General features: G+C 40.2%; 2 protein-coding genes across 7 annotated transcripts in view; one reads left to right on the forward strand and one right to left on the reverse strand.

Annotated features, from left to right (window-relative positions):
- ptprga (protein tyrosine phosphatase receptor type Ga) overlaps window positions 1–2,517 on the reverse strand; it is a 209,436-nt gene extending 206,919 nt beyond the window's left edge. For 2 of the 3 annotated variants that reach the window (XM_043252107.1, XM_043252106.1), the window contains exon 1: window positions 1,956–2,517. In XM_043252107.1, coding sequence (XP_043108042.1) covers window positions 1,956–2,049 — 94 coding nt within the window. In that variant the 5' untranslated portion in view covers window positions 2,050–2,517. The remainder of the gene's footprint in view (window positions 1–1,955) is intronic. The other variant, XM_043252108.1, reaches the window with a different exon arrangement.
- A 4,534-nt stretch (window positions 2,518–7,051) lies between these two features.
- The window catches only part of fhit (fragile histidine triad diadenosine triphosphatase), a 236,996-nt gene continuing 230,137 nt past the window's right edge, over window positions 7,052–13,910 (forward strand). The window contains exon 1 of one of the 4 annotated variants that reach the window (XM_043251385.1): window positions 7,052–7,074. The gene's annotated coding sequence lies outside the window, so the exon portion shown is untranslated. Of the gene's footprint in view, window positions 7,075–8,787; window positions 8,971–13,910 lie in introns of those variants that run through there. The other 3 variants (XM_043251384.1, XM_043251383.1, XM_043251381.1) reach the window with 3 other exon arrangements.

A 13,910-nucleotide genomic window follows, 5' to 3' on the forward strand; every position in this document is an offset into this window, starting at 1 on the left:
GTCAGGAGAGAATTTACAGGGAAGCCACGAAGTAGTACGCTGCGTTAATTAGTTTACCCCCCGTAAACGTGATCGATTGCGAACAAAGCGACGTTTTATTACACAATAACGAAGTCGAAACCGGCGAGCCGCCCCGGAAGTAGGTCGGCTATAGCGGAAATTGTAGTTTTGAGAACAATCCGATGGCGAGGCGAGAGATAAACGCAACGCGTACGTGGTATTATGATGAGATTTCCGAACACATGGTAGCTTTGCACTGACGCATGCGATACACAGCGCAGATGCAATCTGCAAACCGTGCTATTTTTCATTCGCATGGAGCGGTGAAGTTCTTAAGCTCGTCTCGTTTATGAATATGGCTTTCTTGTCACTTGTGTCACATTCGGCCGGCCGTGTAGACGGGGCGGTTTGGTCAGAAGAGCACAAACGGTCCTTCTCGCTCGTTGTCTTTCCATGATCTCCGATTCGAAGACCTGAGAATGTCATACTCTCTGGAATCACACGTTAGACTTGACGCCTCCAGCGTTACATAAAATCTCATGCAAATATGCAGAGCTTATCAGTCTCCTCGTGGTTGAGATGGCTCGTGCATCTCAGGCTCTCCTCCTTTTCTGGCCGCTGTCTGCCAGCACGGCAAACCCGAAGAGCCTGAGAGATCCTCACCTATCGCTCACACACGCTCAAGGTCATCCTAAACCAGATGCCGTCAAGCATACGTGCATATGAGGCAGTTTTCCAAAACCCGGACGAGCCCCCAAAAATCCGAAAAAAAAAAAACTGCTAGCGTGAAGCGAGTTATTATGGAAATTCGTAGTAGATGTTGCCTCCCTGCTCCTCCGATCCTTTTGAACTTCGGGTTTGAGTCATCAATACATAACCGAATTATTGACAGTTAAAGCGATTTTTTGTAACTGACCCCAAATCTATGCTGCTCCTTAGCTCTGTTGAGCGCCACATGCATATCTTCTATGCAGAATGACCAAAAAATAGTACAGGTTCATTTTGTCCGTTACCTGATACACCTAAATATTGTTTTATTTATGACTTTTAGCATAATAATAATAATAATAATAATAATTAAAAATAATATAAAATCAAGAACATGCAATAATAACTATATAATAATAACAACAATAATAATAATGATAATAATAATAATTATTATTATTATTATTATAAGAAAAATATTTTAGGTTATTATAAGTAATATTATTTTATTATGCATTATATAATAATAACAGTAATTGTAATGGAAGCAGTTTTTGGACTGTCAAGTTTGAAATGCTATGCAATGCTCGGTTTAAAAAAAAAAGGAATGGATGCAACAACAAAAATTATGCAAACGATCATTTCAAAATGAAGCATTTTACTTGGAAACAGCGCAGTTTCTTGAACACGATGTTAAGAGTCCCATCAAATGGTGCCACCCGATTTTAAAGAACCGATAACAAATGCGAATCTGTATAAAAATACCGGCCGTGCCAATTATCGATATATCCGTGATACTGCATATGCACATATATCCTAGAATGTCTGAAAGAGAAAGCGCCTGAATGGCGTTAGAAAAGTAAGGAATGAAATGATGCTAAGTTTTAGTTAAACTAACGATGACTTAACTCCGCTGAGCGTTCTAATTATTCAAAGTGCTCACATCAGGAACGCCTGCCGAAAGACATCGTTCCGATGCCTTTCTAATAACGGTGTTTAGAAGTAACGGGTACGCGCGCGGATATAACAGCACACCGGAATATTAACAGACATCGTTACGAACGTAACGCGTACCTATTCCACGTTTTACAACCGCGGGGGGGAAAAAAATCTCCAATGCAAAAACCCTCGCTTGGTTTTAACCGCGAACGTGGGTCGTTTCCAAATCACGCAGCCGATGCAATAGGTCGCGGTTCTTGACGGAGCGGTTCGAGACGTCGTTTTTATCCACCTCGGGTCCAACTTACCGGGATGACAGTGCGCCCAGCGGAGCACGAGCGAGGAGAAAAGCAGAGGCGGAATCCACCAGCAGCAGCGGCGCGGTCGCAGTAGCCTCCGCATGTCACACCGTATACATGGAGATCTGGAATAAGGCAACTGTTGACAGAGTTATCCTCCTGGCGAACAAAAAAACTCCCACAAACAAGCGCGGGGACGCTCTTCAACGCGTTTCGGTCGCCTCCTTTACGAAGTCCTTTGGAGAGGTTTTTTCTTTTCTTTTGAAGTTCGACCGAGCCAGAGGAAAGAGTTTTTTCTTCTTCTTCTTTTCTCTCGCTCTCTTTCTCTCTCTCTCTCGCTCTCTCTCTCTCTCTTTCAGACGGCCGAGCTTGTAGTCCAGAAGAGAAGCATGTCAAGGGAACGGTGGATTAAGAGAGAGATGTTAGAGGAGCGGTAGTCCATGCATCAGGCTGAAAACACAGAGACAGGAGTTGGAGCGGCTCTGGAAGCTTTCCATTCCGCCATCCAGGAAGTAGCGCATGAGCTGAAGTCTGGCAGAGACTTTAAAACAGGCTTGGGAGAGAGAGAGAGAGAGAGAGAGACGGAGTGAGGAGAGAGCGAGTGAGAGAGAGGGAGGGATAGAGAGAGAGAGAGAGAGAGAGAGAGATCCGCCGGATCCTAGCGCCGAGCGCGTACCGGAGCCGCCGCCGCTGTCAGTGTGTGATGGACGCACAAAGGCGCTCTCCTTCTCGCGCTCTCGCCTTCATCAGGGATAAAAACAAACACTTCAGATAACATCTGTAATAAAACCACTGCGTGCGAGCTCTGTGTCTTGAATTAGCAGCGGGATCTTTTACACGGAGGAGAGTGTTGTATGATTCAAAATAGTTTCACGAAAAAAAAAAAAAAAAAAAAAAAATAAATATATATATATATATATATATATATATATATATATATATATATATATATATATATATATATATTGCTAGAGTCTTCAGTGTCACATAATATTTCAGTATATATATATATATATATATATATATATATATATATATATATATATATATATAAACTGCTGCTTCATATTTATTTAGAAAGTAGGATGTACTACTGTTCAGATGTGTTCAAAAAGCACTTTTATTCAGAAGGTTCATTAATCAAAAGTGACATATATAATTATATAAAGATTATATAATTTTTTTTTAACTTGCAAACCTCCAAAAAAAAGAATCAACGTTTTAGACTTTGATCATAACAAGAATCAGTATTAATTAGCTTATTAGAGTGGTTTTTAAAGTAACACGGGTTAACGATGTCGAAAACTCAACATCAGCTAAATAAATAATTCAATAAATAAAAGTATGGGTCATCACACACGTGAGCACACCTGCGCGCATTCCGCGGTGCATGTTTTAAAATAAATTGAAACATTTTAACATATGAAATCTACACTGTACGCACTAATATAACTACACCTCGTTTTTCACGTGTACGACAGAAACAATAGAGAAAAACATTGCAACTCGGAGTAAGTGAAAGATGAGTGTGCAGTCACATGTGAGTCGGTGAGGATGTTAAAATGCTCAGTGCACACACACACACACACACACACACACACAGAGAGAAGAGAGCATTACCACAGGTGGAGGTTTGCCTACTCATCCACCTACTGTATGTTTAGCCTACTCGCACACGTAGTAAGACCTCGGAGAACAATAGCAGCAAGAGGCAGAGAGTGGGTTCGGACAGGGGTTCGAGAGCTGAGCATTTCTACGTTGTGCATGCTTACATAAAATATGAGCAAAAAGCGATTTGTGCGCCGCAAAGTTAGTTTTACGGTTAAATACCGTAATTCGATCGAACGTAAAACTGATATTACGTTAACATACCAAGCTTTTTAAGTACCCAAATCGTTTTTTTTACCTATGAGATAACGGCGATTGAGAAAGTCACGTGATGAACCAAAGCCAGCTTTTAAATCATTCACGCCGAACACTAACCATCATCATGAGACTCGTTAAACTGAAATATGCAATAAACATTAATTTAACGACATTAGATGTGACGTAAAACCCCCTAAAAACATTTATTTCAAAGAGAAAAACATCGAATTCGGTTCGAATTCTCTGTAAATGATCCACACGTTTACCATTAAACATTTAACAGGCATTTTCGCAGTTTTTCGCCGTTAAAATCAAGGTCATTTTTTTACATTGTAGTTATTATTTGGAGCCCATGCTGCATGTGAAAAGTTTTTCAGTGTTGTAAGTTGCCTTTTGCAAAGAGAATAGACAATACGTTGCATGCTGTTGCCTACATTCAATAGATTACCTCGCTGAAAAGAGTCTCACTTCTTTTGTGAACAATATATATAAAAAAATACGGTATATGAACCATTCACAAGCTTAACCCTGTTCTTATTCTCAGCATTGTTTTTTTTTAATTGGATTTTCTAAACAAAGACATAGAGCAGCTGTCTATTTTATAGCATTTATTTCATTAAATACCATTCATGTGTGTTTTATATTTTAGTCATTTTTGTCCTTACGCTATTGTTACGTTCCGCCCCAACCATTCAGTCCTACCTCTTTTTTTTATTGAAAAGTGATACATTTATCAGTAATACCAATACGGTAGGATACGGCATTAAAAAAGCTCCTTCTTAAACCAAAGTGTGCCGTCAGAAAAGAACAGAAGAGATTTTTATTGGCTTTATTGGCATTTTTATTGGATTTTTATTGGATTGCTCTTCTTAAAAACTCGACATGGCAGCTCTTGACATTGGACAGACGTTATATAAGAACAATAAGAAAGAAGTACTAAGCTGTTCCTGATTAATTAATTACAAACATAGAGATGCAAACTGTTACAATCTGAGCAAACGAAGTGATTTATTATATGCATATGTATATTTAAATATAATTTTACGCAAACCCTGACTGTCCCTCACATCATTTCCTCTACGGACAACCATTTTGTCCGCGATCCTTTTTGTTAAAATCCTATATTCGGAGGCAACGGCATCGAATATGCTTAACATGAAATATGATGCGTGTATGAAAGGTGTTATCATTTGACAGCACAAATTCAAGGACTTTCCTTCATATAGTGGACTAGCGCAGCTTCGAAAGGCTCTAAGTGATCCAAACCGGAAATATGGGTCATTTTTTTTCGCAAAATGGGGAAAAATGTTACAATAAGGTGTCATATGTAAACATCGGTTAACGTATAAACTAACTTGAACATACAGTGAACATTTGTTGACACTGGTTCATGAAAATACAATGTTTTGGTCAGCCAATCGTGTTAGCGCACAGCGCTAATGCTAACAAACCCAACTCCATGCTAACAAACCCAATGCTGAAATTGGCGTGAACTAAGATAGATAAATGCTGTAGAAGCATTGTTCACTCTTAAGTAATGTTAGCTAGTTGAACCTTATTGTAAAGTGTTACCGTAAATTGAAATTGATATACTTTTTAACCACAAACGCTCGTCTTTCAGTAGCTAGACCTCGCATGTGTGACGTAGTGCCGAACCAGTTTACAAACCGAACGTAGAAAGAAAGTACAACTCCCTTTACAAAAAAAAAAGATGTTGGATGCTTTTGAAGTCGCAGGAGGACTTCTGAACCTCTCTGAACCTAAGAACATAGGCGAAGAACTAAGCGCACGTGACTTTTCCAATACGATTATGCACACACGGATCTACGTTTTCTTTAAAAAAATGGCTAATTGTCTCACTAGAGCTCTTTAAAACTGCACTGAATTTGGAAATTCAACCCAATGGTCAACATTGAATTCCATTACGTGGAGAACATTATCGTAATATTATCCTTTGAGATTGAAGAAAGAAAGAGATGAACATCTTGTAGGAAACAGATGAGTAAATGATATATATATCAACATGACTTTTTCGTCTTGTTGTTTAAAATGAGTCTCTCGTATTAAATTGGGATCTTCCAGAAATTCGTTAAATGGATTTATTCCCATATTAAGGAAGAATGTGGCTTCAGCATCTTTTATTATTATTATTATTATTGTATCTGTATTATTATTACTATAGCTACGGCTTCCAGGAATCCACATAAACTCTGACATATACTTGATGTCGGAGCCACTTGAATTAATATATTAATTTTAACAAAAGAACGGCGAGCTAATGGCTGCCGGTAGGAGGGGAAATAACAGCTGCCAATGAGAGTGCAGTTTTATGATAAGTCATTCTGTCGTATCCAGATGTTGCCCCATTTATCCAGCATCTGCATGACAGTAAATCAATATCCCACTCGATACGGAGCGAGCAACAGACAAACCCTAAATATGCCATTCGTGCCATTTTTTACTGTAGTCCGACTCTTAATGTCATACGCGGTATAACAATAACTCTGTCCTTCGCTTTACTGAAATTTATTACTCATAGCTATAAAAGGCCTCATAAACTTTGCAGCTGCCAGCACACTATCTTTGACTCTTTTTAGATTAGCGCAAAATGTCTTCGGTGGCTAAGTTTAACTAAGTGTTTAATTAATAGTCATGTAATGTTCCTTAGGGAGGTTTCCCCCCGATTTTAAAGCTAAATCAGCTGTCTATTCTAATTAAGTCAGCTAATCAATTTCTCTGCAATAATCAATCGGTTCACTGCATATGGGAAACCTAATGACTTCTGGGATACTAGAAGTAGCCTATGGATGTCTAAGCTTGATGTTTATAGTGACATCCTAGGAACTCAAGACCCGAACTGTAACACTGGTTTAATCAATCAATAATAAGACACATAGAGTGAATTATGAGCATCACCATCCTCAGGTAAACAAAATAAATACATGTATAATAACATATCTTTACTATGTTTTAATGCGAGATATGGTCATTCTTCTAATTATTACATTCCACTCTATTTTAGTCTATTTAATGACTATATATGTAGCCTATATAATACAGCGCAAAATAAAACAAAATACAAAAAGTATATGACTAATAACAAGCAATTGTGCTTCGAACGTCCTGAATGTGTTTGACAGCAACAACAAAACGATGGGAAATGTAGTTTTTTGGAGCATCAGGCTGCGCTCTCGTGGTAGTTTAAAGAACTACGTTTCCCAGAATCCCCCTCACAGTCAGCGTCTCGTCCTCGACACGGAAGGTGAGCGCATGTGTTTTGTGTGGACAGTGTGAGGTGTCATTTGGGTGCTGCGTTCACGGTCTCTTTAAATTCGCGTTTAATAATACGCAAGTGGTGTTTATGTAAATGTATCGAGGTGATAGATGGTTAATGTCACGAATTATGTCAGCGCGTCAGGCGAATGTAAACATATTACTCTTTATTTTGTGACAGCGTCATGCAAATCGGTACTTGCATGTGATGCTCGGAAAATATGTCTTGCTCAGCAGTATGCGAGGCAGCGAGTTTAATGAAAATAAAAGCATAAATTTAGACATGCCAAGGCTAGAACGAAAAACCTGGTTAAATGTTGAAATGTCACTGTATTATTTTTCACTATTAAAGGCCTTTGTGTAGAAAGATATGCTTTTATCAAACCAAAATATTCATAATTTGTGTCAAATGTTATTTATTTTATATTGTAATGGGCCTATGTAATTACTTTAGAATTATTAGAAATTAGTATTATTACTAAGTATATTACCTGATTGGTATTTAGGCTTGATGTTTGTTCCAGCAGTTTTTGACCGATGAATTCCAGTGACCTTCCGATATGTAATTTACTCGATAAGAAAATTCAAATGAATTCGCTAATGAGTCATTCAGACCGATTTGTGAATCATTCATTTAAAAGAGTAAGAACACCGACCAATCAGAGACGCTGTTGGTTGCAAGCTAATTTTACTTTGCGCACGCAACAGATAAAATACGTTTCACACGAGAGCATAAAGAGAAAAATGGATTCATTATAGGAATTTCCATAAATTTCAGCATGCTGTTAATCATTCTCGCTCTTATTGCAATGACTTTGCCCACTTTTAAAAAACAGTTTTAAGATTTCCTGCTAAACCTCATCACCCTGGCTCACGAAGCTCTAGCTGTCGCCTGCTTTTGATCGACTGTTAAATGAAATGTATATTTTGTACCCTACTTGATAGTAATTAATAGTACCCTACTTTATATGTAAAGTCAATAAAGGCCTTATTGTGACGGTTTTCTGATAAACAGGGGGCCAAAAGTTAGAGAGTTTAGGTGTGAGAGTGGGAGCAGAAGGTGGAACCGGGTGTCCAGCTGCATTTTTCATTAGACTAACTTGATTAAATGTATTTTAATTACCTCTATCTCAGCGGTGCGGTTGAGAGATGTCACATGGCTCCTCCTTTTAATGTCTGCCATCTGTCTAGACGCCCTGAGAATATAAAGAGAGAAATGGACCCCAAAATCTCTGTCTCTCACCTCATTTAATACTCTCATGCCCACTCATGAGCAGTTCCTCCAGAAACCGTTTTTACCGATATTGAGTTTTCGGGCCAAAATACTATCCGATCCAGTTGATATCTTGGCATCGGTGAAAAATGTCTGGATATTTGCATTCTGCGGTAACTGCGGCCCTCTTATGCCGAAACCCTTAGAGATCCTTTTCAGCTGAAGATCGGTCTCGGCGTCCGGGCTCGCGCTAATGCAAATGAGTAGATTAAGTGAATAAAGTGGTGAAATGTGGCCTCAGTGCTCTTTGACTCTCTCTCGGAAGCGGTACGTGGAGATTTGCAGACAGATATGTATAATGCAGGAGAGCGGCCATCAATTATGCACCTTTCATTCATGCCACAGCAATACCTAATTGATTTGATTCTGTTTGCTTCATGTATAATTGAACAGATCATGTGTGTGGCTTTCAGACACTGGATGTCGGTGACGGGTAGGCTTTGGTGAGGCAGCTTTGAGATGGGACCGATACCTTAGTCATGATTGCTTTTGGTCTGTCGCTGGTCCAAGCTGAAAGAAGTTGAGACGAAAGTATATGACCCCCATTTGCTTCTGGCATGGGCAATTGTGTTGTTACAAGCATTCAGGACAGTTTCTAACCATATGGTTCAGGTACAAAAAGCAATAAAGTCATATATTGTGATTTATATAGACATAGACTTAAAAACTACTCTTTACAAAGTACTTTAGTATTATTTTTTCTTTTTTTGTACCCAGTATGAGACGATGTGAGCATTATGGAGCAGGTTAACCCTCACACCGATGTACAGTAATGTCTGTTTCAGTAAGAACCAGGAAGTCCTTTAGAAGAACAAATGCATCAGATATAGCTATAGCTGAATAACATGCGGATAGAGACGCTTTGATTGATGAAACGTGGAAAACGATAAACACACAATTGCGAGTCAACCCTAATTGACATAGCTTGTATCACAGTATACACCTTTTTTAAAACATTTTCTGTCACGATGTAATAAGAAGCAACATGAGACCACAGAAGATAACTGTTTAAAACATGACTGATGATTTCGGAGCAAAACGTGATATTAGTCATGTTTGACGCTATTAATCAAACTTGATTCTTGATTTAAAATCGCATTGAAAGTTTAGATTGTTTTAATAACCCATAGGCTTGGGAATCCAAAATCTATTCCAATTTTGGAGTAAGACGCTGAAGTTCAGGAATCATCTCGCTGTTATAAAATAAAAAGCTCTGCCTTGGTTGATGTTAGCTAACAACACAGTGTTACCCTTGTAACAAAGATTATTCACTAAATGTCACACAAAAAATGAGGAGGGATCTGTCACCACCAATCTTATTATATTTACATTCCCAAAAGACATACAGTTTGAAACCGCACAACAATAATCATGACCATATCTCAGAGCAGCAGTCACATTTGAAAGAAAAACATTTGAATGTCCACACAACAATGAAGCTCAACGTTACTGCACATGTCCTCAGTCCATCAAGGCATAGATGTTAAAAAGGATAAATCCAAGTCCATCCAGTAAACTTTATCCAAAGGGAATAGCAATCCTCAAAAAGTACTCTGATGAAAATCCCAATATTGAAGAGAAGGATCCGTGACCAGGGTAGATGATCCCATAATCAGACAGACACAAAACCCCTATAAAACAAAACCAAACAAGCAAGCAAGCGGTTCAGCAAACAAAACACACTTCTTCCTAACAAACCTCTTAAAACAAGAAAACTTCCAAGAAAGAAATAAATTAACTCGCATTGAGATGTAGAACAAAATGTTCCTCAACAAGGGTTTCCAAATAAAAGCATAGAGAGAGCAAACACCCTCAGCTTCCATGTGCTCCTCATTTAAACTTCCCCATTCCTTTTATTCTCTGGCCTAGAGACCTTACACAGTAATAGCTCCCAGTGCCCTCTAATGGCAGGGAGTAAAATAACACCTTTCATTCACCACAGAAAGCAAGTAACAGTTTTCTAGATCTGGTACACACCCCCCCTTTCAGAAGAAGGCCTAACCTGGCCGTAGAATCGTTTCAATTTTTCTACATGGTAAGTTTCAACTTGTTTGGGATCAGTTAACAACTCAACTCTATAATTCACATTATTGAGCTGCTTTACAATTCTGGCAGGCCCTTGCCACTTGGGAGCCAACTTAGCCATAAATGAGTCCCCTGCACGAGACAACGGGTGAGCACGTACCCAGACAAGTTCCCCTTCTTGGAAAGTTTCTTGCCGCCTTTTCCGATTGTAATATTTTTGTTGTCTACTTTGGGCTCTTGTGACGTTCTCTTTCACTCGCTCTAGAAGAGCTTGCTGCCGTTCAATCATGCCATAGGCAGATTGGTCAGGATCAGGTGCACGATTCTGGAATTGTTCAAGGGGCCCCTTCAGCTTGCGTCCCAGTGCAATTTCCGCAGGGGTATAGCGTGTACTCTCCTGCCAAGATGAGTTAATTGCAAATCTGAATTCATGGATCCACTGGTCCCAGTTCCGATGATTGTCCTTGACATATGAGGCTATCATGATCTTGAGAGTTCTATTCACCCTTTCAGTTAGATTAGTCTGCGGATGGTAAGCAGTGGTGAGTTTTTGAATAGCACCCCATTGCCGGCAAGTGGCATTTAGAAGTTGCGAGGTAAACTGCGGCCCTCGGTCTGATACCAAATAAGTAGGAACCCCCCATCGAGTGAAGATCTCTTTGATGAGGATGTTAGTTATCAGAGGTGTTTTAGCTGATCGTAGAGGGAATACCTCAACCCATTTGCTACAGTAATCCACAGTCACAAGCAAATACTCATTTAACCTCATGCTCCTCGGAAATGGTCCCATAAGATCCACACCAATCATATATCCAGGTTCCTTCACAGGAGTAGACTGAAGTGTCCCAGAAAGTTTGGATATACGTGGTTTGTATTGCTGACAAACTTGGCACTGTTTGCAGTGATCCCATACATCTCGTTGAATCTCTGGCCAATACACTACATTGAGAAGCCGACGCAGTGTCTTCATGCGTCCTAGATGCCCACTCAAAGGATTATCGTGAGCAAACTGAAGAAATTGTGGCCGAAGATCCTTAGGGACGATCACCTGCAAAGTATGACCCTTCTGGCCATCAGGAACACATCTGAACAGAAAGGTATTCTGCACAACATAGTGAATACGCTGGGGGTCGAAGGGGTCTTGCTTTGCTTCATCCCATAAAGGTTGCAAAGACGGATCACTTTTCTTCGTCCAAGTTCTTCCCAGTTGATTGGCAAATCTCCACTTTCATCCTTTGCATTACATACTGCTACACTTCCAAATGGCACTTCTTCAGGCATTACACGAGACAGTGAATCAGGTACAACATTACACCTCCCTTTACGGTATTTCACTGTAAATTCAAACCCCTGTAGTCGTATGGCCCACCTAGTAAGTCTGGATGTCGGGCGAGGATGGTTAAATACCCAAGTGAGAGCAGCGTGATCTGTAATAATCTCAAAGGATCTCCCTTCTAAGTATTGTCGCCACTTCTCAACTGCCCAGACCACGGCAAGGCACTCCTTCTCCGAGACAGCATATGATTTTTCTGCTCCTTGTAGCAATCTGGAGGCATAGGCAATAACGTGTTCTCCCTTCTCTGATTCTTGAGTCAGTACTGCACCAAGTCCAATATCGCTTGCATCAGTCTGCACTTTGAACGACTTATTTGTATCTGGTGGCATTAATACAGGGGCCTTTTGTAGGGCATCCTTCAAGTCTTCCAGGGAATGCTGGCATGCTTTGGACCAATTCCATGGTACATCCTTTTTCTTAAGTGCATGAAGAGGAGCAGCACGTTCTGAAAAGTGTGGGATAAAACGATGATACCATCCTGCAAGTCCCAGAAATCGCTCCACTTCCTTCACATTTCTGGGCACAGGAAAATTCTTAACAGCATCCACTTTGGAATCTTCTGTCTTAATTCCTTCCTCCGAAATGACACGTCCCAGGAAAGTCAATGATTTCCTCACAAATTTGCACTTCTTAAGATTAAGTGTCAAGCCAGCGGATTCTAGTGCAGCAAAAACCTTATTCAAATCTTGGAAGTGTTGCTGAATTCCTCTGGAGTATATCACAATGTCGTCTATGTACACAAAACAACAGTTGCCTATAATATCTTGCAGAACTTTGTTCATCAGCCTCTGGAATGTTGCACCTGCATTGGATACTGCTCTCATCCATTGCCATTTGCCAATATCCACTCCTCAGATCCAGGGTACTGAAGACTGTAGCTCCATAGACAGACTCTAATATATCTTGTATCTGAGGCATGGGAAAGCCATCCAGTGGGGTTTTAGCATTCAGTGCTCGATAATCGACACAGAAACGCATACCTCCATCTTTCTTGGATACTAGCACTACTGGAGCTGCCCACGGAGATGTAGATGGCCTAATTATACCCTTACTCAGCATTGCTCTGACTTCCTCATCAATAAAGTTATGCTTGTTGACAGGGACAGAATAAGCTCTTCTGCGCACTGGAATGGAATCACTTGTTATAATCTGATGCTTAATCACTGAGGTTTGACCCAATACATCGGTGCAAACAGTTGGCCAATTCAACAGCAATTCTTCCAAATGATACTTCTCCGTCTGGGAGACATCAGCAAGACCCACCAAATCCTTTACTGCAGATATGGTATCACTGGACGCTTGCATTAACGGCAGTGCACAATGTACATTAACTGAAGATGGTTGGTCATAGCAAGAGAAAGGATGTAACATCTCCTTTTGTCTAGGCGAAGAATAGGTGGAGGTGTCAAAATCCAGCTTCACTCTACTTATCACAAGGAACTCAAGGCCTAAGATGAGCGGGAATGCCAAGTCTTCATCCCTCATAACAAATAGACGCAAAGGGTTTGTGCACTCTTGCAAAGTACAGTCCCATGTCACTTCACCTAAAGCCCTCTGGATATGGCCATTCGCAAGTGCAAACGTCTGTCCTCGACTGGACTGCCATGACTCTGCTCCATCCTTCCATTTCCTCCACAATGACTCCTGAATCAATGAGTAAGAACTGCCTGTGTCCACAATGGCTTCACAAGATTGATTACACAGAATTATATTCAAAGTCAGGAGTTTTACATTCCCTCTGGTTACTAACGCCATGCTGTGGCCTCCAGGCTTACCTCTGCAGGACTTATCCTGGACCATCTTTTTGAAGTTCTTCTCTGCTTGACGTTGCTTCCAGAAGGCCCTTTCCTCAGCAATATCTCGTTCCACCAATGCCCCTGTGCGCACCAGGTCATCAAACGTATTTACTGTTCCTCTCAAGATACTTGCAAGTCTGGGATTACAGTTTCTCAAGGTAGCCTGCAAAATCTCCTTCTCTGTCATTGCCGGTTTAAGTCTGAGACACAAGGCTCGATACTGAAAAGCAAATGTTCAAAGATCTTCATCGATTCCTTGTTTTCTCTCCCTTATCCTCCTTTCCACTTTCACCTCATGATCATCAGGCAGAAATGATCGCAAAAAGGCAGACTTGAATTGACTCCATGTTTTAACGTGTTTTTTCAGCTACCCACCAATCCTTGGCAGTATGTGT

Source organism: Puntigrus tetrazona, chromosome 11, assembly GCF_018831695.1.
Source record: "Puntigrus tetrazona isolate hp1 chromosome 11, ASM1883169v1, whole genome shotgun sequence".
NCBI lineage: Eukaryota > Metazoa > Chordata > Actinopteri > Cypriniformes > Cyprinidae > Puntigrus > Puntigrus tetrazona.